Source organism: Semicossyphus pulcher, unplaced genomic scaffold (assembly GCF_022749685.1).
Source record: "Semicossyphus pulcher isolate SPU_LCO1_2020_fin unplaced genomic scaffold, fSemPul1.0.p SCAF_23, whole genome shotgun sequence".
Taxonomy (NCBI): Eukaryota; Metazoa; Chordata; class Actinopteri; order Labriformes; family Labridae; genus Semicossyphus; species Semicossyphus pulcher.
The window spans coordinates 10,213,066-10,236,856 of NW_027211697.1; the positions used below are offsets into that span (position 1 = coordinate 10,213,066).

At 44.1% G+C, this 23,791-nt stretch overlaps 1 protein-coding gene across 1 annotated transcript in view; it reads left to right on the plus strand.

Annotated features, from left to right (window-relative positions):
• Positions 1–910: 910 nt before the first annotated feature.
• LOC138602658 (adenylate cyclase type 9-like) overlaps positions 911–23,791 on the plus strand; it is a 41,470-nt gene continuing 18,589 nt past the window's right edge. The window contains exon 1 of the mRNA XM_069674172.1: positions 911–3,065. Within this exon, the coding sequence (XP_069530273.1) occupies positions 1,253–3,065 (1,813 nt within the window). The 5' untranslated portion in view covers positions 911–1,252. The remainder of the gene's footprint in view (positions 3,066–23,791) is intronic.

A 23,791-nucleotide genomic window follows, 5' to 3' on the forward strand; every position in this document is an offset into this window, starting at 1 on the left:
ACATCACTACTTCATGTAGATCGCTGACGGCTGCATTTTTCTCGACTGTCCGGTTGATAGAAAATTTGAAGCCAGGAACCGGCATGGTCTGGACGCTCGGACTGGATATTTTTTGGGGCGCACAATGGCGATAAATACTGTGTGTACTAAATCAATATTGATCAACGCTGGTTGGTGCATATCTTTGGAGGAAACACAAGTCCAAGATTCATTGATAGCCGACTTCTTGCAATAAACCCAAACAGTTTATAGAGGGTTATTTGTCTGCGCACCGCTCATGCATGCTTCCTGCAGACATCCTGCACACTCCCCTCTGGGTCTGGAGACGCAGGGGAGGTGGACACTCCGGAATAGAAAGTAAGAAAAAAACGGCTCCTTCCATGGAAAAAGTCGTAGCCTTATTAGGGGCATGTTGGTAAATAAAAACGGTACTGGCAGTTCTTGCGCCCATGTCGTTTTCTATAATTAAAAACTGCCCCTTTGGATTAAGAAGGTAAACAGCAGATCCAAAGTCCATGGAAAGTCTGCGGAGGTTGTTTTGGATGAAGATATGCTCAAGTTCGTAAACAAACAGTGTTAAGGAAGTAAGTGTTTATTTCCAGTGGAACTGAGTGAAATGGATTATTGAATGGATAGTACATAAAGTGGACACGCACCAGGAGTGAAGGAAGTGTATTGACTGCAACGTGCTTCTCAAAAAAACCCCAAGAAAAACACTATACCTGGATTTGATATTCCACTCTCATACTTCTCAAGAACCCTTTCAAGACTATTTATTCACATCTTTGGTATTTCTTTTTCAGCATTTCCCTTTAAGCACAGTATTTTCTTTTTTTTTTTTTAAATTCTGTGAGTTTTCCCAAATCCTTTTCCAATGAGTGAAACAGTGTGTAAGCAGCTAAGTGGACTTGGGCTGGAGCAGAGCAGGCAGCAAGTGATCCTTGCAGTCTCAAGTGCGTCCAAACAGCCGGGAATGTAGAGGTATGCGGGGATTGACGTCAAGAGGGGCAATAATGAACTATTCAAAATCTTTGAAAGGTCTGCTGGGCTCCCTACAGCCACTTAACTCCAAACTCAGTGGAAATTTCTCTGAAAAGGTTTTTGTTTCTGCTCTCCTTTTTCACTTTCAAGCGTTAACAAACATTGCTCTTTAGTTCTCATACTGTGACCCCATATGTTGCCTTACTTCTTTGTCTTCAAAATCACTCACCCTTCAGCATCGTCTCTGAATTTAGATTGATTAAAAAGCACCATGGCATCCCCCCAACATCAACAACTGCTGCCCCACAACACGGAAGTCAGCTGTGACTCAAGTGGAGATGGAGGCGTCTCAGTAAAGATTGGCAGTAGTGGCAAACACAAACACGGAGGCGGACCGCTGGGTTCAATTGGGGGAGGCTTCATCGGGGGATCCAAGCACTGCAAGTACAGCATCTCCTCCAGCTGCAGCTCTGGAGAGTCGGGAGTCAGGAGGCCTGCGGTCAAGAGCTTTCGCACACAGAGGAAGATGCCTCAGCTTTTTGAGAGATCTGCCGGCCATTTCTGGGACCCAAAGTTTGACTCTTCGATCCTGGAGGAGGCCTGCAGGGAACGATGTTTCCCTCAGACCCAGCGTCGCTTCCGCTATGTGCTCTTTTACCTGATTGCCGCTGGCCTTCTTTGGGGATTGTACTTTGCTGCAAACCCCTCTCGCTGTGACAGGACTGCCTTTCTCATTCCCACTGCGTCCTTCGTCATCTTCTGCCTCCTTCTCTTCCTCTTAACTTTTACTAAGCTCTACTCTCGTTGCTACAACCAAGCATCTCTACTGCTAATCCTTGTAACCTTCATCCTGACCCTGGCCCCCCAGATCCAGACTCCGAGCTTCAGAGACCCGGAGACTCCTACCCCTGAACTTGATGTTGAAGAATTCAGTGGCATGGGTCCCATGTACAACCTGTCATATGAAAAGCTTGTTGGAGGTAGCACCTGGTCCCCCTGTCTCTCTCCTGTAGGCACCTTCTCCCTCTGCATTGAGGTTCTTCTGTTGCTATACAGCGTTCTACATGTTCGCCTCTATGCTTCTGTCCTACTTGGGTTCCTCTACTCTGTCTTTTTTGAGAGTTTGGGCTGGCTGCACCTGACACAGGCAGGGGATACCTGGAACTTAAACTATCAGTCAGACTGGGATACGTTAAGTTGGCTAGGCCCAGCCAAAGCTCTGCTCCACCTCTGTGCCCACGCAGTCGGCATCCACCTATTTATTATGTCTGAGGTGCGGTCACGCAGCACCTTCCTGAAGGTTGGACAAGCTATCATGCATGGCAAAGATCTGGAAGTGGAGAAAGCCTTGAAAGAGCGAATGATCCACTCTGTCATGCCCAGAATTGTGGCTGATGAATTGATGAAGCAGGGTGATGAGGAGATAGGTGATAATTCTGTGAAACGATACTCCACCAGTGGCGCAGCAGCTGCCATCTCCAGCCCCAAGAACAATAAACGCAAGAAAACCTCGATCCCTCGAGGCCAGATCATCTTCAGACCCTTCAACATGAAGAGGATGGAACCGGTCAGCATCCTCTTTGCAGACATTGTTGGCTTCACAAAAATGTCCGCCAACAAATCTGCTCATGCCCTGGTTGGGCTTTTAAACGACTTATTTGGACGTTTTGATCGACTTTGTGAGCTCACTGGCTGTGAAAAGATCAGCACTCTGGGAGACTGTTACTACTGCGTGGCAGGTTGCCCTGAACCCAGGCCAGACCATGCCTATTGCTGCGTGGAGATGGGCCTGGGCATGATTCAGGCCATTGAACAGTTCTGCCAGGAGAAGAGGGAGATGGTCAACATGAGGGTGGGCGTCCACACTGGCACCGTACTGTGTGGTATCCTGGGCATGAAACGCTTCAAGTTTGATGTTTGGTCGAATGACGTCAACCTGGCCAACCTAATGGAGCAACTGGGCGTGGCTGGGAAGGTGCACCTATCACAGGCCACTGCCAACTTCCTGGATGACCGCTACCAGCATGAAGGCGGACAAGTCATAGAGAGAATAGGACAGAGTGTGGTGGCTGACCAGCTCAAAGGTAGGTGCTCTGTGCAAATATAGAAATTACCATGTCAAGTAGAGATGTTTTAAATGTTTAATGTCTACAGCTCTTATTTTGTAACCTGGCTGGCAGTCTGAAAATGGTACACTTTTGTTGTTTGATACCTGAAAGGAATTCATCTCCAAGGTCAGCAGCAGTTGCTACAACTTATAGCTGGAATTATCCCCCAAAGAGCTGACGCACTTTTTAAAGACATTTTTAGGTGCTAAAGTTTATGTCCTGTATTGCGTCTTTGTCCCCTATGCTCAAAACAGCGGAATTAAGCATTACTCCTGAGATGTCACTGGGGATTTCATCATGTATACTACCCAGCACATATGGGTGGCAAGTGTTTGAGTCAGTTCTAAGTGCCCTCTGTGGTGTTGGTGTTATATGACTGTATCACAGACAGACGCCATCTTCTTTCCCATCCTCCCCTCCACCCTGTCTCGACCAACTCTGTGTTCCCCTTCAATTAGATTGCCTTCCAGACGTCCTCAATGCGTCCTGTTCTCTTTACCTTGCTCTGAACCCCAGCGATTGCTTTACAACTTAATGCAACTGTCGCCTCCTGTAATAGAGATTTGCCCCCAGCTTTATCTCCACCTCTCTATCTTTTCCTCTCCTTCCCTTGCCTCTAAACTGCTTGACTGCAGCTTTTATTTGATACATTCATGCAAATCACCCTACTGAAACTAAATGTTGGCTTAATGGCTCTTTTCATCTTTAGAGGCTTGCTGATCCATAATCACCCGGTGTAAGTGAAGTGATGGAGTCTGACTAAGGTATTGCAGATGGCGTTCATCTGCCCTTTTGAATTAGCATTTCAGGTTTATTTTTGTTTCAATAGATGCTGAATGTGCTTCTCTGGAGGCTGCACGTCTGATTTTGCACTGTGCATTTTAGGCATGGATTAATAAGCACTGATAATTCACACAAATTAGCAATTGACGTGTAACAATTAGTATTTTGTGCACACAACAAAACATGTTCTCGCTGTAGGACTATATTATTTTGGGTTGGAAATCGCTGCTGTGACGAGTCAAGAAACAAGATTGAGCAAAAGTGCCTCTTGTTTACCAGCCTGCAGGAAAGATTTATAGGCCTGCATTTTCTCCTCATCTTTCAGATTAATGAGTGTCTACCACTCTTGCTGTTACTTGCTGTTTTTTTCATTTCGAGGATAACTGTGTTACCCACAGTGCCCTCCTGTAGTCCTTTCTTACCTCCATCATGTATTCAGGTCCTCTCCTAAGATTTATCGTCTCCCTCTGGATCTGTTGTGCCAGTGAGAGAACTGGCTGTCAAAAGAGAGTTGTTCTCCAGTGCTGTAAAAACTCCCTCCACTGTCTGGCTCAGTCTGTGTTAATCATTTGGGTAACATCACACGCAGGCATGAATCCTGGCTGCTGCTGGTCCCTGTTGCCTGATTTCAGAAGTAAATTGCTCTGACCTAAGCAATGATGGCTGTGCAGCTTTGTTCTTTGTATTTTGATGTCCTTTTTGAGTGAGTGCAATGTTTAACTTTTGTTACAAACAGTTTGAGTGTTTTTTTTCTTTCATCCTGTTGGTGCAATGTTCAAAAGCTTATATTTTCTTACCTATAGCTTTCCACTGTAGTTATGAGCTATTTGTGGCTCATTGTAGCAGTGGTTCACATGCGGTGCTGCCACGTGTCAGCCACATCCTGTTGGCTCCTCAGCGCTGACCCGAGGCGGAGATGTTGTGGCTCACTTTACATCTCAGTGGGTGATGGCTGGTGTTCCAGGGTTGAGACGGTTTTACAATGCAGTTAGCTTAATAAATAATTTTTCTGATTTATTCATTAATTGTTTAATCTCTAGATTTCTTGTTTTGTCCAACATACAGTCCATTACCCAAAGATGTATTGTATTTACAAGGATATAAGGGGCGAGAAAAGAGAGAGGCAGAAACGACTGCGACCATTGAATGTTTTACATCACGGATAATCTTAGCGATTTCAATCGATCATCGTTTCTTTCTCTTTGGTGGCATCTATGGCGATGAACAGTAATTGCGGGAGCACACTTCCCAGATATCCAGACAGTGTTGCATGTGTGACGTCCACGGTTGGCTCCGGTTGTAACTCTTGATTTTCCTGGCTGACGGTCGCTTTCCTTTTCAGACTGTTTGCCTTCATCTGAGCGTCGAGTTTGTTTCTTTTTCTTTGGATTTTCACTTATTTTTGAAGTTGTATCTGTAGTCATCGATCTTTTCTTTGTTCAGCCATAGTAGATTACTGTTTCCTCGTGAGAGCGGAAAAATAGCCGCTTAGCTCAGTCTACCCTCTCTGGCAGACCAACCACTGCTGGCTGATGGAAATGCGTCACTAACTGGGTGCCGCTTGTGATTTTTTCCAAGAAAGAAAGAGATTATATCTATAAAAGATGTGTTGTTACTTATAATACAGGATAACCTAGTAGGAAGACTAATTCTTAAAAATGCAACAATTTTCATTATTGCTATGAAGAGTCAGAAAATGCTTGCTGTAGAGTTTCCTTTAGTGTTGCAAAACCCAAAGATGTTCAGTTAAAGTAATACAAAACAGAGAAAAACAAACTCACACTGGCGATGCTGGAAGCAGAGAACTTTCTGTATATTACATAAATGATTAATCGGTTGGCTGCAGATTGATTTCCTCTCAGCTGACTGATTAAATAATATCAGCTCTACTTTCTGACATTTTGTGGTGATTAACTGATTAATGAACGACTTCAGGAAATAAATGGGAGTTTAATCAATAATGAAATGCATCTTAGACCACAACACAGCCCACCTGAAGGATGTACTGAAAGGATCTAAACAGCAGGCTCTTTGTGCTTGTCTCCATAAGAGGCTGTGTGTGAGGCCAGAGCTTGTTGTGTTGTGCATTTTCCTTACTGGAAATGGGAGCTATATTTGGCTCTGTTTCCCTGGAAAATACCTGTCTATGTCCTTCCTTTGTGCTTAATGCAGAATGATGGCACCTGCAGAAGATTATCCCTTCGCAGGAGACAGTCAGTGTGGTCCTATTATCTTTCTGCTGATAGAATCACCGCAGAGAGCTAGAGATGGTTCTTCTCCCTTTCAAGGAGCCTTTGTTTCCAGGGGAAATGGAGTTGTTTACCAGTTTTGATTGTTACAATAAGAATGTAGAAAATGTAATGTTTAGAGTCATTAGCAGTTCAATCTGGAACTCTACAGTAGTATTGCAGATGAACACAACAGCTGCTTCTAGTGTCCTACATTGCCCAGTCTGCTTCAGTAGCTTAGTGGCTGCTATAATCTATATTTTTATAATAGTATTGTATCAATTGACAGAATATTACCTACATTACCTACCTGATCATCTCAATCTTAATTTGTCCCCCTCTCTTAGCTCTCATAGTTTTGTTTTGGCTGCAGCAGGCAGCTGTTTTCAGTAAAAATACAGTGTCGATTTTGGCGCCCCCTGTGGACAAAGCCGTACCTCTTATCTCTTTGCTGATTTTGTCCTGTTCATGCATTCAAGTGGTGGTTTTTAACAAAAAATCTCATCCTGCTTTCTTTATGAGTCTCATGTATCACTCACTTTAAATTTTTGTCCTGAATAATGTAAACAAAGGCAGCGTGCAGTTAACCGCTTCATCTGACACCTACCCCCCGCCAGCGGTTTCAGGCATTAAAAATAACTATATAGAAATAATCAATCTTGTCGCTGAGGGTCTGGTTTACTTTTTGTAGGTCATATAGAGTAATCAGAATTAAATTCAGTCTGTTTCATAACCAGCGAAAAACTCTTAACAGGAGCTTTAAGGGCCTGTTTCCACTGACTGCTTTTTTTTGTGCTGGCAGCGCCTATTTTCTATACAAAACCAATGCAGAAGTGCAAACATGCCCTTTTCGTCAGCTGCGCTCACAGGGCTCTCTTTTGGAACACCGCCCCGCTCGTCAATGTCGCTTCTCCCTCACCCTAAAATCAAAATCAAATAGGGGTAGGACTTCAGATACCAACTTTGTCAACACAAATTGTGGAGGAGAAGCTAATCCTTTTTTTTTTTCAAGGCTAAAATTTCCAGGTGTAGAGCTGCTGCTAATGCCAGAACATGATTTCAGCAAAATACATTGTTATTTGTCTGTTGCCTCTTTATTTACATTATTGTATCAAATATAAAAGCTGCATAATCTTAAACACATTTTACTGTGCATTTATGTCATATAATGATTTGCCACTGCGGTTTTCTTAGCACACAGCAAGACTGGAGTAAATCCTGAAATAAGCACCTCTGTCTAACACAAAGGGCATTGAGAAGATTCACAAGCAACAGTAATTACCAATGAGGAGCAAGAAAAATTTAAATTGAGGTCCAGGGCGCTGCCAGCACAAAAAAACGCTGTTAGTGGACACAGGCCCTTATGCTCTTTAAACTCCTTGGCACCAAAAAGCAGGATAATTTTCTTGGGAGTTGGTTGAGACAAAAAGAGAAGAAATATTGGACCTTTATTCACCAAATGGCCAGAAACATTACTCCAAATGAATGATAATGTTGCTCCGTAACTACTGAGTGTGTAATTAAGTTCCGATGTGCTAATTAGTTGCTGTAACAACTTCACATGTGAGGATATGTCACGCTTGTTATCATAACTTGTTTCCACTCCTCCCTAGTGGAGAAAAAAATCAGTTATTGCAGATTTAAAAGACTCCTTTCCTTGTTTGTATGCCTCTACTCCTCTCTCTCCGATTCTAAATCATCCAGGCTGTCGCTGTACCTCAGTTTGAAAGAGTAAAAAAAATCCAAACGAATGCTAGCTGCCCCACTTTGACGATCTAAAGAACGCTTTCATTAATTTGAGCTACCCACAGCTCTTTGGTATAATTTCACAGGCCCTTTTCCTTTTTTCCCAGCACTCATTATGAGCAGGCTTCTCGGTAACCAGCTGCTTTAAGTAAGGCCTGATCTCTGCTTCAGTTGGAAATTGTGAGCTTGACCTTTTCTAACTTAACTGCTGAGCAAAGCTGTGCCGGGCAGCTGCGCACAGTACATCCCTCCTCTCCTCTTTTTACCCCTATGGGAGATATCTAATGAAGCAAGACTGGGTAATCTCCTCGGCTCAAGTGATTAATGTTCGTAATTTTCCATCATCATATCTTCCCACACTGGCCTGGTGTTATCCCGACCCCGAACACAATCCGCCGCCAACCAGCCGTTTTATCACATGGAATGATATTGATTGCCTACAACGAGGCTTTCATGGCTGTGTTTGTATACGATGAAGCGACGAGCGAGGTTTGCATGTCCTGTGGATATCAAAGAGAATCAACCATGTGGCTGTAACACAGAAGATATTATGTATTCTGGTCCTTGATTTTAATTTGTTCAGATTACTTGTCCACCATTAAGCATGCAGATGAATAATTGAGAAGATTCAATTTGATTGATTTGAGCAGAGAGCAGAACTTAGCTGCACATCACCCTGATGAGGAGTGTCTCTTCACTCTGGATCTATTACTTCTTTTTTTCCGCAGCAGGTATTAGTTATCAGGAGAGGCATTTGTGCTTTTTGGAGACTCATGCACACACACATTTCACACTCAAACCTTTACTGTGTGAAAGCTATGCCCCAGGGGGTTTACTGTCAGTCAGCAAAATGCACAGTTTTTGCCCGAGGCTCAGCTGAGAACTGCTTATAATGTGACCTTCACCACGATAAATGAGGCTGGTTTTGAGGTTATATGTAAAGAACTGGGTATGAAGAAATGAGAGGAGGAGAGAACAAGTAGATGAATTGCCCTTAACTGATCTGTATGTGAGGGTGCTTTCACCCCTCGAGTGCGGTCCTTCGGTCCAGATCAATGACTGTATATAGATGGACGGCACGTCTCCATCTACAAATTTGATGCCCCCGGTGGCGTCATTTGGAGCCAGAGTTGTGCAGTAGAGATCGGCAGGTGGAGGACACACTGTGGACCATAGACTGTATAAAAAGATGGACGACATGACAGCTCCGTTATAGTGAAGCCAAAACATTAGGAGCGCCCCCTGCTGACTGGCTGCAGTATAGGTCATAAAGCCCGCCTCCTCCATGTTAACAGATGGGACATAAGTCAAACTATAAAAAAAACTACAAAATCAAAATACACGTTAAATACATTTTTCTCAAACATGGTTTCTGTCATTAAAGCTAGTTATTATCATGCTGATTAACATCCAAGTGTTCATTTTTCTGACAAGATTATTTTTAATTAGTTATTTGATGCTGTAAAAATGATGATTGACAGCTCTGTTGACAAATACGGCTCCTGCAGCCGATCTGTTCTGGATTAGCAGAGTGGAGGAGGAACGGCGAGAGGAGACGTAACTAAAACAATCACTACAGTCATTAAAGTTTCCAATACCTGTGAACGTTAACCTCAGACCAACACAAGAAGCTGTTCTGTTGTTTAATACATGCGGGATCTTTGCTGTTTTTTTTAGGCAAGTTGAGTCGTGTTTTGGTTAGCGGCAAGATGGCAGCGCCTATCATGGGGGCTACTTTGGCATCAATTTTGTACAATGAGAGCAGATGGAGACGCGTCGTCCATCTATATATACAGTCATTGGTTCGGACACATCAGGTTTAGATTGACAGCTTTCACACGAACCCAGATGAGCTGCTAACTCGGCAAACAGACCTGAGGTCATTTTAACTACACCAAACTAGACCATGATGGACTTGCTTGTGGTTCACTGGATGGTGGTACTAAAGAGCAGAACTGCTGCAGCGTTGATTAACCGTCAGTACGTTAAGCTCTCGTGTAACCGGACCTCAGCATTGAGCACTTGTGTGAATCACAAGCGGAGAAAGGGAGGCTGTTCTCATTTAAACCCCAGGATTTAACACCTAAAGTGTTGTGCATGTGTTTGTGTGTGTGTGTTCTGCACGTCTGCACGCTGCTTCACTTGACTGAAAGTTAAACGGATTGGCTTTTTCACCTTGATATAAACACAGCTGTCTTCTCCTCTGGCCAGAAATCAAAATACCTGGCATAATTTTCGTCTAGACTCTTGAGTCCGAATCAGTATGCACATACAGCATTCAGCCCTACTGTAGAAAGACAGCGGGGTCAGTAGTGAAGTGGGAAGCTCTTAGTGGATTGGCTTACTTCTTTGAGGGGATAAGGAGGGGCAGACGTAGAGCTATTGCATGGTTGGGCTGTGGTGACAGCGGTTTGGATGGTTTATAAAACCATTGATAAATAGATCCCTGGATTACTGTGACAAGGCATGCTGAGTTCTGTATGCACCTCATCTAAAGTCTGGGAGGGGACGCTTCAGAGGCTGCAAGGGGAACAAAACAGCCAGCGGGGACTTTAAGCTGCTGTATTGTATTGCAGTGACCGAGCCTTGCCCAGAACACCTTGCCTCTGCATGGTAGATTACAGCTCTGCTAAGAGAGTAATGGCATAATACATCACGCTGCATTTTACAGTATCACCCTGCACAGTGTATTATGGTTCAGCACAGCATGTCATTGTAGCCGGCAGCAATGCAATCTCACCATTAATCATTTGGGCCTTATCATACTAAGCAGGTCTGCAGAGCGTCCAGATCTCTTGTCAGGCGCTTAAAACATGGTGCCGTCGAGGCAAGGTTGTTGAAGGTCTGCGATGTGGTGATTAGCTGGATTTCATAGCTGCAGTCATTTGGGTTATCTGCTGTGTCACACTGTTACGCAGCAGGATTGGGCTACCTGTACTTGTACAGGAAGACTGTACAGCAAGGGTTGTGCTTGCTGCTTCGACCCAGCAAGCAATAACAGATTAGTACTCAGGGGGTGTAATGACTTTCTGGATCAAGAGCAGAAAAGCAGAAAGCATATTATTCCAACGGGCTGCAGTTGATCTTATCTGCACGGCCCAGTGATATTTCTATTGAGCTGATACTGAGGTTTTCCTCTGGACATCTATGTATCCTGTTGTGCTCCACTTAATCCTGACAAGTGTCAGTATACGCTGCACACCTCCCAGTCTCCCTATTGGGGACAGTTGGCTCTATAGTAAGGTGTCCTGCCTCTATCTGGTCTGACAGAGATGACCCTGGGCGAGGTGGATGAGAGTCTGATATCAGCGCCACCACAGTCTGCCTGATAAGAAGCCACACATGTGAGCTGCTAACGTGGCTGGAGCCTGGCAGCACAAGAAACATGTGGGGTAGAACATGTTACACAGAGTGCTCGCACTCGTTCACTTTGGGTACAGGCCCCTGGGCTTTTAATCTAATAAGCGAAGCACACAAATCAATACGTATGGCAGTGCTGATGAGGGATTGTGTTCAGGTGGCTTGCTGAGGTTGTAGGATGGAGGCATTTTAGTGCTGACTTCCAAAGAGTGTTTACAAAGCCTCCAGTACTGAAGTCAGTCAGCTGATAGAGGTTATTATTGTAACATTGTGAAATATTAGTATAGTTAACATAGTGATTTTTTATAATGATAAAAGAAATAAAGTGCTTCATTTTACTGACATAATTAGACTTTTTTAATGAAATGGAAACATTTTCCTGTCTGTAAATATGTTTGAAAGCTCTTTCTATCATCACTATCGGCACTATTATTACAATAACTATTTAATATCAGTGCTGACACAGACTTCAGTAACAGTGCCTTTGGAAAGCTAGGAACACGGTCTCATTAGGCTCAATACCAGGCATCAGGAAGCGGCTAACAGTTTTCAGCACTTAAACATGTATAAATGATCACAAGAAGGATTTATTATTATGGATTCACTGTATGGAGTCTCCTTATAGACATTGTAGTTCATGGCCGGATTAGGTAGCTCAGGTTAGACGATTGTACCGGAGCCTTGTAAGCATAGCACGGATCAGCCGTGTTTGAAGGTCGATTGCGTCACAGAAGCACGTTGAAGGCTGTCCAATTTCGAAGGCTCCTTCAGATGCGGCCGACAAATGCGGCCTCCGTTTACCGGGCCACGAAAGATCTATTGGGTGCATCCTTCGCGGCCCAACATATCCGAGATGCATTGCGTGCCAGTTCAATCAAGATAGCGGACTCTAACGTGGCCGAGGAATACGCTTTTAAATGTAAAAGGTTTCGGTTTCAACTCAGTCGAATAGCTAGAGATACACATGGTTAAATAAACGAAAGAGGCCTTGAAACAAATTATCTTTAAAATAATAGGTTATGCTAGCTAGTTAGCCCCCTAGCTACCTGTTGCTAGGCGACAGGAGCAGCGTTGGGTGACGCAAGGGTAAGGGCGGGAACAGTCCCCCGTAGAAATCCCCCGTAGACCAGACCGTCTCATTTCAGTTCCGCTTTAGTTTTCTATACGCAGGCTATGAATGATGCATCCTCCGTATCCTGCCTCCTTTGAAGGCTGTAGCCCAGTAGCTTATGTTTCAGCTGCTCCATTTGCTTCCATTTAACTGGTGGTGTAACACAGGCGAGCTAATGTAGTGCAGCAATGTGTTGATTTGTTGTTTGAAAGTGGTGAACAGAATTTGACAGATATTTACTTTCTCGTATAACTAGCACAACTCAGACGCTGTGAGTAGCGAATATAAGGAATGCAAACAGGAAACGCCAAGCTAATCTGTAATCAAACATCGTAGGAAGTCTCACATATGGAAATGTGCTTTTCCTGCAAACATATCTTCCTTTCCTGCAGACAGAGAAAAACCTGTAACCAAATAGAGAAAGCAGAACAAAGGAAGAAAGGTGTTTCAGTACAGAGTGAGACAGAAAGATGGATAGTGCTGCTCCTGCAGGTTCATCCTGTTCAGGGCTCCACCTGGCTCACAGTCATAACACCAGCCTCCGCATAACACATGGGGAAAGGACGTTTCCCATCTGCAGCAACACACAGTCTTATTCCAGCTCGGCACCCTGGGCCTGTCAAGGCTAATTACAATGGCAACGGGCAATTGAATGGGGCGGGGGTCAGCTGGAAACTGGAGGCTTCTTTTTAGATGGAAGGACTGGAGGTCTGACTGGGAGAAAGGGGCTATATTGAGTTTATTCAGCTGTTCTGGTTTTTATACTGTGGTTAAAATCTAGCAAAGGTCTATTTTTCTACAAGAGCAGCAAAAACAAGCCGAACACGTGCAGAGACTGTTCGCTGCAGCAGCTGTAAAGGAATCCTGCAAGGATACATAATTGCACATTTCAGACTCTTAAAGAAACCTTGAAACAGTGAAAGACATTTGAAAACGTGTCTCTGTCTTTCTCCTGCTGTACGGACTCTTTCTATTTTTGGTTCGTAGATCTCTGCTGGTAAAGTGTGAGCTGAGTATAGGACTAAGCTTGCTCTCCTTACAACCGTGCAGACGTGCGGGTGATAAATTGCTATCATGAGTCATTGATGCATCCTAAGCTTTTCTCCTTTGTGATCGAGGGTATAGAAAATGCCAACACTCCTGCTCTAACAGACACACACACGCCTTCAATGACATTGACAGATGAACAGCTCACTCTTAAGGTGACACCCACAACAACCCCCACCCATCCTCCTGGAAGCAAACACTCACTTGCACACTCTTATTTTTTTCATTTTGTGTTCGTGAAAATGCAAACGGCCACATAGCATCGGCAGCCTGTCCGTGTTTTTGGGCTGCAGTCACTCGTTAGAGTGCACAGCGGGAAGTGTGTGTGTGTGTGTGTGTGTGTGTGTGTGATAAATGGCTGTGTGAATAATGAATGAGGGAAGATGACGGGGAGGCGGTCCACCCTGAAGCAGCACACTGCACTTAGCCTGCATGGATTTACTGTGTGTGTGTGTGTGTGTGTGTGTGTGTGTGTAATGCACAGTAAAAGTGTGTTTTCTCCCTGAATTCTTTTGTGTATATTTGTGTCCATTATGCAGACCGAAGTACTTTATTATTAGCACCGCAGGCTGTGAGCTGATTTTCTCTCCTGCCCCGTCCTTTAAGAGCAGACAGAGGCCTCTATTTTGATATGCTCGTCTGGCACACCCTCTTTCTTTGTTACTCTGGTTTCATCTAATATAGCGAGACGCTTTTTTTTATAAAGTCATCTCTTTTGCTCACTTTTGAATCCTCTTTCCTTTCTCGGCCCCGTCCTCATCTGCTATTCAGTTTCCTGTAATCATTCCTGTGCCCACATTTCTTTTGTGTATATGCACTTTGATGGCTATTCATTCTCTCGTTTTAAATAATGTATCATTTATTCTTAAATGTTTCTGAGTAATGCATAAGAGAGTGAGTGTGAGTGTGACTGTGAGCGTGTAGTGAAGCTAGTTTAGAATCAGAATCGGGGTTTCTCTCCAAGTAGGTTTGCACATACAAGGAGTGTGTTTTGGTGATTTTGGCTGCAGAACAATGAACACAGAACTGGAATAAAGATAAACTTAAATAGAATAAGATGCAAAAATAGGCACTAAGAATAAAAATGTAAAAAGCAATACGTATAATACAAAATATGTACAACAGGCGTGAATAAAAACTGTACAGATGTGTGCAAAAAGCTTACAGTATAAAGTTAAAAATAGCGCAGTGTAAAGACAATACAAGAGCCCAGTCTGCGTTAATGTAACGCAATTAGAGTCTTAAACATTCATGAGATGTTGAGTGACTGAGGGGCTGGATGACAGACCATGTCAAGGTTGGGGGTGGTTGGAGCCTTGTTGACAAGGCTGACAGCAGAGGGGAAGAAACTGTTCCTGTGTCGGGAGGTTTCGGTCCTTCGGAGCGCAGCCTCTTGCCAGAGGGGAGCGTCTCAAAGAGACTGGGTGAGAGGGGTCGGCCACAATCTTACCTGCACGCCTCAGGGTCCTGGAGGTGTACAGGTCCTCGAGAGATGGCAGATTGCGGCCAATCACCCTCTCTGCAGAGTCAACTAACATAAGCTGCATTGATGTTAGTTTTGTTTGCTGGGATAATGGAGGTAAAAATGCCAACACATTCCTGGTGACATTGTAGACTTAAAGATAATAATCCCTAAGATCTTAGTTTAATTCTCTTTGGCGGCTCCTATGGCGATAAACAGTAATTGCAGGAGCACACTTCCCAGATATCCAGACAGTGTCGCATGTGTGACGTCCACGGTTGGCTCCGGTTGTAACTCTTGATTTTCCAGGCTGACAGTCGCTTTGTGTCAGACGAGGGAAGAGAACTGCGCCTTAAGGCAGGAATCCATGGCAACCTCTGTCGAAGGTTAATGAGGACGCATGTAAGATTGATCCCATCCTGTGGTTGGACAGCTTGTTTCAGGAAATCACGGAGTCCTGACAGGCGTTGACGTGGGTTTTTCAGACCCGCTTATAGATGCCGATTGTCTCTTTTCCCATTGCCAGTGAAGTATACTTCTTTCGGTCTCTTTTCGTCTGCGTCACCGTCTGACATCACGAACGCGCCGGAGACAGGGTTAGTAAAAAGTGAAGATGTTACGGTGGTTAGGTCTTTATTGTATCGATTACTCATTCTGTTTATCAAACTTGGCGCCAAAAAATTTGGAATGATGTTCGAGCGCTGCTCAGACGGAGACGGGCGGAATTTTTAGCTGAGATGACAAGGAGTCGCAGAAGTTACCGACACATCATAGCATCGCGCCGGAAAGGGGGCGGAGAATAGCGTGTTGACCCGGGTTTTGTTCCCATCAATGCCGGGTCTACTGCAGAGTCATTTGACCTGGGTCTGAAGGCCAGTTGTAACCTTTCCCACTATTGCTTAGTGGGAAATGTTACAACCGGCATTCAAGAAGGGGGCTTCACATTAGAGTACGGTTCCTTGCGTAAGTACTCTTGAACTTTTCCATTGGTTGTTCATAACATTTGAAATTTCAAATGGGTTTTACTACGGATACAAAGAAGTAATAATTTTTGTAAATTATTCAGAAATGAAAATATAAAAAGCTCTTTACTGTGAAACCTGTGAACAAGATCAGATAGACAGAAACATGGATGGTTTTCCAACAGCTCTTGTCAATCTGGATTCCACTGTAACAGTGTAAAATGTGTCCAAGGCTGCTGAATATCTTTGCTCTCTAAGTGTACATGAGCTGTACTGTCACATTTCCGTGATGCCTTTTCCAAAGATTCATCGTCTCTGTTAGAATAAATCTTTAACTAGCACAAGGTAATATCTGCCAGGCTTGCCGGGGCTAAAATGAGCTCCTTGCCTTCCGGCTCAGCTCCCTCTGTTGGCTTCAGTGTGGGACATCCCTCCTGTGTCCCCTCCAGCTGTCAGCTGCACCTCCACCAACATACTTTATAGCCTCAGGAGTCTCCCATACTGTCACTCCTGAAGGCTATTTCCTGACTTACGGCATGGATGTGTGTGCCTGTGAGGATTTTCTCCGTGCCTGATCTATTCCCGACAGAGGTCATTGCCCGTCCTTTTAATCTGTCTCACTTCGTGTCACTGCTCCTTTCTGCTTTTTCCTGTTTATTGTTATTTTTCTGCTCTCCATCTTGCTGCTGTCTCATTCTGTAAATGTTGAGTCAGAGCTCTGCCTCTGCTTGTAAATGACACCTTCGTCAACAAACAATGCAGCGATGCTTATGTTAGCAGGCTGCACATCAGGTTGTTTCCGGCCCTACTTTCTGTGCTTGACCGTGAGATGTAATGAACCTATCATTTCTGTTTTTTAAGAGGAGGCAGGTCAACTGTGTCTCTGTATCACAGGCAGACTGTGATTCAGGGGTTTTTGTGTTGCAGGCTGAGCTTGTAGTTAGCGTCCTCTTTTAAACCCGCTGTATCACTGGCCTGCTTTAGATAAAGAGTCCTCGGGGAGTGGCGCAGCGCTCGGCAGAAGATCCGGCACTTTTTCATCATCAGTCCCCGAGTGAAGACGCCATTACTCAGAATGTTGAGCAAGCAAAGTCTGTGGTATTAAAGCAGAAGGGGATGAAAGGTGGAGCATAAGCTGTTTGCTTTGATCATTTACCCAAAGCCGCTCGGTCACTGTTTAATCAATGGGGGCTTTGCTCATAGCTGTGGGTCAATAGCATCTCTGTCTGAGATAATTCAACATGTGATGAAATTGAATTTCAGTTAGACGCAACAGAAGAAAAAGACTTTGTTTTTTTCGACTCCTGGAAATAAATGTACTTGAAATTGTCCCTTTTTTGTCCTTAATTGCTCTTTTTTAGAGATGGAGGCCGAAGCCAGAAACAAGTCAAGGGGCTGATTCAACTTTTATTTCATCAAAGAGAAATGAAACTATTCATATTCCCTTTTGTACAACTATTGCAGAATCGCTGAAATATATAAAGTGATACAAGAAAATTAAGTAGAGAAGGAGAATAAAAGTGCATCACAAGGTCAAAAACAGAAGAAGGTGTCATATTAATCATTTATTCAGTGCTCAGTTTTCATTTCCTTTTTTATTTTGTCAATCACCATTCCCTCTTGTGTATGTTGATCTACTTCCTGCCTGTGTGATTGTGTGCCCCGCCCCTTATTGTTTCCCTTAATTCTCCCACCTGTGCCTGATTACCCTCCCCTCCCTAGTGAATTTATGCTGTGTCCGAAACCGCTAACGTACTGCCTACTACATACTCAAACAGTATGTACTGCATACTCCCTACTAACCTGACTATTAGGATGCCGTTCGCATCATACTCAGAGCCGCCTTCTCCGTATCACGTGACTTAATTGTTTACGTATGTCCGGTCTGATCTCCGGTCCATTTCCGCAATAGTAGAAGCTGAATAGCCGCAATGCATTTTGGGGCGGTTGAGTACAACCAGTGAGCTCACGTCTCATACTCAAATATTATTTTACGTCACGGTTAGTATGATTAGTATGATTAGTATGATAGTATGCGGTTTCGGACACACCGGTAGTCTTTAGCTGTGTCTCAATGCAGGGGCTGCATCCTTGGATGCGGTCTACGAAGGATGCGTCATTTGTAACCTGCGAACTGAAATGAGACGGTCTGGTCTACTGAGCATTTCCTGTTTGTGTCACCAGCTGTTCCCGTCCTTACCCTTGCGTCACAAGTAGCCGCTCCTGTAGCCTAGCAACAGGTAGCTAGTTGGCTATTTTAAAAATAATTAAAAGTTTCAAGGCCCCCTTTGTTACTTTTTAACATTTTACGCTAGTTATTCCATTGGAACACAAAGAATCCATCGGGGGTGTCCTTCGCAAGATTCCAGCAAGATTTAAAATATGATAATTCATGTGATAATTTCTCCTTGTAGTCTCTGAGTGGTTTAGTTGACAGAGAGTGAGGACAGAATGGTTTCTCCGCTTCATCTGCTCTCTCCCTGTGCCTTGTGAAGGAGGTCTGAATTCACGAACAAATTATTATCGTTTCATCACTGTTTGGAACTGTAAAGAATAAATTACTTTAGTATGTAAACTCCAATCTCTGTCTGTATCTCCACCTCAGTAACTGGTGTTTGTAGCAGTAAAAAGGTTTATTAATTATAATGGATAAACGTAACTTTTGGTGCTGCACGCTTTGATGATGAGGTGTTTTCATTTCAAATGTCCCACTGGTCATTTGAGCACGAGACATGTTGTTCTGCTTTATACATTTCAGTTTGGTGACGTGTATGAACTAAACTGTACACTGAGTCCTCAGCCCCTTTTTACACTGCCAATTCAAGGCGGGATTATTATATCTATTACGTGTTACTCCGTCTTCTATGTAAAACGCACGGAGGCAGAATGGTGGGGTGAAGTCGTCCCGCCTCTGAGCTGGCATCAGAGGCAGTAACAGATATGAAACGGCGTCTGTGTAAACAGTGGAGCCGGCAGGGCGGAACAGACGCGCTTGTTTAAAAAGGATTAAAAAGGCTGCATGATGGCGGAGCTTCCTTACGCCGCTGAGGCGGAACCGCAGTATAAAAAGGGCTCTTGTTTACAGTGACAGACAGAGTCTCATATGCGAGTCTTCCGCAGGTTGAAAGAGCAACAATTACGCGTATCATATATTGATTTTTAGATCAAATTATTGGTCATTTCTGTATACCACTACCCAATTCTACACCCTCGCGTCTAAGGATGCAGCCCCTGAATCGGCACACAGCTTTTGTCTTCCCCTGTCTCTCTGTCAGTTCGTTCGTCAGCCCATGCTCATTTTGTGGATGTATTCATCGGGGTCTTCCAGTGTTTTTCTCCCAACAGTAAGCTTTTTGCTTTTGCCGTTTGTGTTTCACTAAATCATTCTTTAAGTCTGCAATCCTCCCTTTATGTTGAAAGCCAAAAGCTGACAGAAGGAGGGATGTATAGGATAGCATTAAAATGAATTAAAGAGACACTGCACAGAGGCCTGCTTGTAATAGGTAAGGTAATCCATAGGACAATAAAAAAGTCTCATGGTGTTATCTGAAAAATTCATAAATCTAAAAACAGGTTTTTTCATAGCTCATAAAAAGTAGATGTGCTGCAGGACAGTGTTGGTGCTCGTTAAACAGGAGGTTAGTGAGTCCTGTCTGAGGATTTTAAGCTCTGCTACAACTCCAAAGGGGTTCACACTTTGCAATGCCAGGCAGATCTCAGCTGTCAAGAAAATGTTTAATACAGATCAGCAGGAAACAAGTGAACTGAACAGGTGTGCTGAATTGCATATGCAGCTATGTGGTCAAAATTATGACAGAGATGAAAAGAGGGTGGTGGTGGTGGTGGTGGTTAGCATTCAGAGGAGCATGCATGGGTGAAGGGTTTGACAGAAGAGAGGAGGATGGAGTGAAAAAAGATGAGATGGAAAGTGAGTTTGAGCTTCTGGGATGATGTCAGCCGTGGCAATACTTGGCAGAGAAAGAGCTCCTAAAGCCTCTGCTGTGATGAGGCAAACGAACGTCGGCTTGGACTCAAAAGCAGAGGCAGGATGGTTGGATTTGGGATGGAGAGAGAGACAGACAGTGAGGCACAGTGATTGACAAAACAGGGAGAAGGCACAGGCCACTGAGCAAAGGCTGTGGGGCGGGGGGGGGCGGGTGTAAAAGATTTTGGAGGGATGTCAACTGTGTCTGTTGTTCTGCCAGCAGACCATGGCAGCCTGAGCCTGTCAAGGATGGAGGGATCAGAAGCGCAGAATACAAAATGAGCGCCGAGTGTGTACGAGACAGACACAGCCGAGCCAGAGTTAAAGACTTTGGAGAGATGTCAAGTGCTTCTATTGTCATTCTGAGTGTTCGGCGATGAGGCCAGATTGAAGCCAGGAAAAAAACACTCCGGCCAAATGTGGAACTTTTGTTTTAGCGCGAGGGGAAGGATATCATCACATTTTGTTGATTGCAACGGGAAGAGAGATCTCTGCTGTGGCTTGCTGTGCTGGGACAGTTTGTTTGTGTGTATGCTGAGTAGTATTCAGACGTCATTCACAGTTAAGAGATGTGTTTACGTCCCAAACCCTGGAGAGCTAATGTGCAGAGAGAACCCAGGCTGTGTGCAAGACTTGTTTCTTTTTATGAGCTCAGGCTTATATAACTCATTCCAAAAGGTCACTGTGGGTCATCTTGATTTCTGGAGTGAATGTTTAGCTGTTCTTCAATTAGTTTGATGGTTTTGTACCCTCGTAAACAGTTTAATATGGTTTAGATCAGGGGTTATTTGAGGCCAGGGTCCCATTTTTGGAGGACACCTTAATAATAGTATCACCGATTGTGCTTTACACTCTCTGATGCCATTGGAACAATTTGTAGTGTAAATCTTTACGCATAACTTCACACATTTCAACTGCGGCTGGAAGTACGAGCTCTTGTGCAATTGTGTGTGGCTTCTTAGCTCTTGCAATCTATTGAGCCACCAAATGAGAAGCCTTCTGTGCTTTCTCTGAAGTTGTGGCCAGGTTCACCATCTGTGTTTTCTGGTGGGTGCATTCCTCTCTCTTTCGATGGTCAAAATCTTTTGTTTTGTCCTTTTTGTTCTGAGTGCTTTGTAATCAGACGTCGCTTTAGCTTGGCTGGCTTCATAGCTTCCTTCACTGAAGATATGAAGCATTTTGGCCTCCCGTCGCTGTTCTCAAGCCTATACCTTTCGTCATATTTTCTCATTTTAGCTAGTTTGAGCTTAGCATCACTTGACTGATTCAAATAGTTCTCCATGCTCACCGGCTAGCTAGCTTGCTAATAAGCCAAGCTCAGAAGCTGCAGGAACGGTTTGTTGCGACCTGAGTGAGTTGAGTGATTCATGACAGATTGACGTGATGTGTCTCAATCAGATCAGTTTCTATTGGTCCAAAGCTAACATGGGCGGGAGTAATGGACACAATATGCTTGTTTCAGTGCCGCAAATGGTCCTCATCAGAAGACATGCAGTTTTTAATGATACAGAACAAGGACAGTCCCAGGACCCCACTTTGAGAACCACTGGTTTAGACAGTGTATTAGTGTCTTACATGCTCAGTGGGCTCAATCATTGCATTATAGAGGAACTAATACACATTAGGCAGCAATCAATTATAATAAGAAGCAGTATATTAGCCTGACACTGGCAACAATGTCAAAATTACAAAACCCTAATAAAGCTCTGAATCTTTCTGAAATGACTGTACTTGCAGCAGACTAAGATCTCAAACTCAAAAGAGTTGTTAAATGATGTTACATTTTGAGCAGGAGGCTGTCGGGTGCAAATCTTTTAGAAGGGACAAAAAGATACCAAGGGGGAATTAGAAAATAACTGATCTACTTTAGGGATGGTTGACAGAGATAAGTCTTATAACTAGAGTCATTTTAGACTGCATTGTCAATGGAATCCATCGATGGAACGTTAATTATGAGACCATTTATGGACAAAATAACCAGATGGGAATAACAGTGACTAATCCAATGAATTAATGTAATCCCTAAATCAATGTAACTCACATCATTGCAAAAAGGTCCTTCTGACCGATTTCATCTGGACTTAGTTTAAGTTGTAATCTCAAAGATCTCAGTTTTGTTCTCTTTGGCGGCACCTACAGCGATAACCGGTAATTGCGGGAGCACACATCCCAGATATCCGGACAGTGTTGCGTGTGTGACATCCACGGTTGGCTCCGTTGAACCGAGTATCTCGGTTGAAGTTGTATCTGTAGTCATCCATCTTTTCTTTGTTTGTTCAGCCGTAGTAGATTACTGTTAACTCGCAACACTTGCAAGAGACCGTAAAAGCAGCCGCTTAGCTCCGCCTACCCTCTCTGGCAGACCAACCACTGCTGGGTGATGGAAAATGCGTCACTTACTGAGCGCCGCTTGTGATTTTTTTCGCCAAAGTCGCACCAGACACCCATGCTGTGTTTGAAATCGGATACTACGGACTATATACTGCGTGATGTGTTCGGCAGTAGTATGTAGTACGGCGCCGTTCAAATTTATTTTGCAGTATGCAACGCCGGGCACCTGTTTCCCGTTTTGGAAAGTGGAAGTAAACAATAGCCCGCAAAAAACAATAACCCCCTTCCGCTCTTGAGGAATGCTGATGCCGTGTGCCATTTCAACTGCCGTTGTAACGTTTCAACGCTTTGCATTGTGGGATACAGTAGGCAAGGCAGACTGGTCCGATGCATACTAGAGATTTTTTCCCTATCAGTACGACATCCAGGTTTTTTTGGCATACTTTAAATGTAACTTTTGCATACTGAATACTACATTTTGGCCAAATCAGTACGTACTGCTGATATAGTATTGCATTTCGGACACAGCACCAGTCTGTAATACTGCAGACGCAAAGGCTTTCATTAGTGGGCCATAGGCTCAATAACTATTGTGTTACATAATGCGGCGATAGATAGTTTATTTAAATGAAAATCATCTCATATCTGCTACTTTTAATCCATCATTTTCATACAACATAATGCTGGGCCTTAGTGAAGTGTGTGCTTGGACACTAGCCTTGTGCACATGTTAACATTTGGCTCACCAGGCTTGTTTATAAATGTAGTAAATTGAGAAAAGTGTCTTCTCTGTATTATTCAGAAGCCAGTCTGTTAAAGACAAAGTCTGCATGACACTCTCCGCTCCGTCAGGGGGGCCGATGAGTCTCCCCTCATTTAGAGTGTGAGTAATTCTGCTCACCTTCTTAAATCCCTTTTTAATGCATCAGAAGTAACCTGGGCTCAGCACAAGTGTTCAGCGGTAAAAAGGAAGGTCAATGCTCGCCCTCCCCCACTTCATGACATCCTCAGCTTAGGAGACACACGCACACACACACAAACACAAACACACACACTGTCTCTCTGCTTCTCCTCTACTGTCAGAAATGACAGTGTGACTCCCTCAGTGATTCCTTATGAAATATGCACAAGTGCCTTTCATGTTTTCTGACTGAATGGGTTCACTCACAGACAGCACACACAAGATTTCATCCCACCACCACTACTGACAAACTCACTGACCCAATCCCGCCTTTATTGTCTTTGTCCATTTTCTCTCTACCTGAATTGTTCCCAAAATCTCCCAGCTCTCCCTCCTCTCCCTCCTCTCCCCTGTGAACCATGCCGCAGTAATGAAGTCCTCCTAAACAGCCTGTCATACCGGACAGGCTCTCTCTTTTTCCTCCTGCCCCCTTCCCCCCCGACAGGGACAGGATGTACCGTGTATCCCAGGATGGGGACGCAGTGGAGGGAGAAGGTGGGGGCTGCTTGTCGGCAGTGCCAGCTGGCATGGAGGGCTGCCCAGCCTAGCAGTTTCTCTGCACCACCTGCTCCACTGCCCCCCTGCTCTGATACCTGGCCCTGGAAAGCAAACCTGTCATTATAGGAAGATAAGGCACATGATATGTTAGCTGGGTTTTTTTGTGCGTTTGTGTGCTGATCCAAGCATATCTGCCAGCTCTTCGCCCTCTGTTGCCCTCTGTGTTCT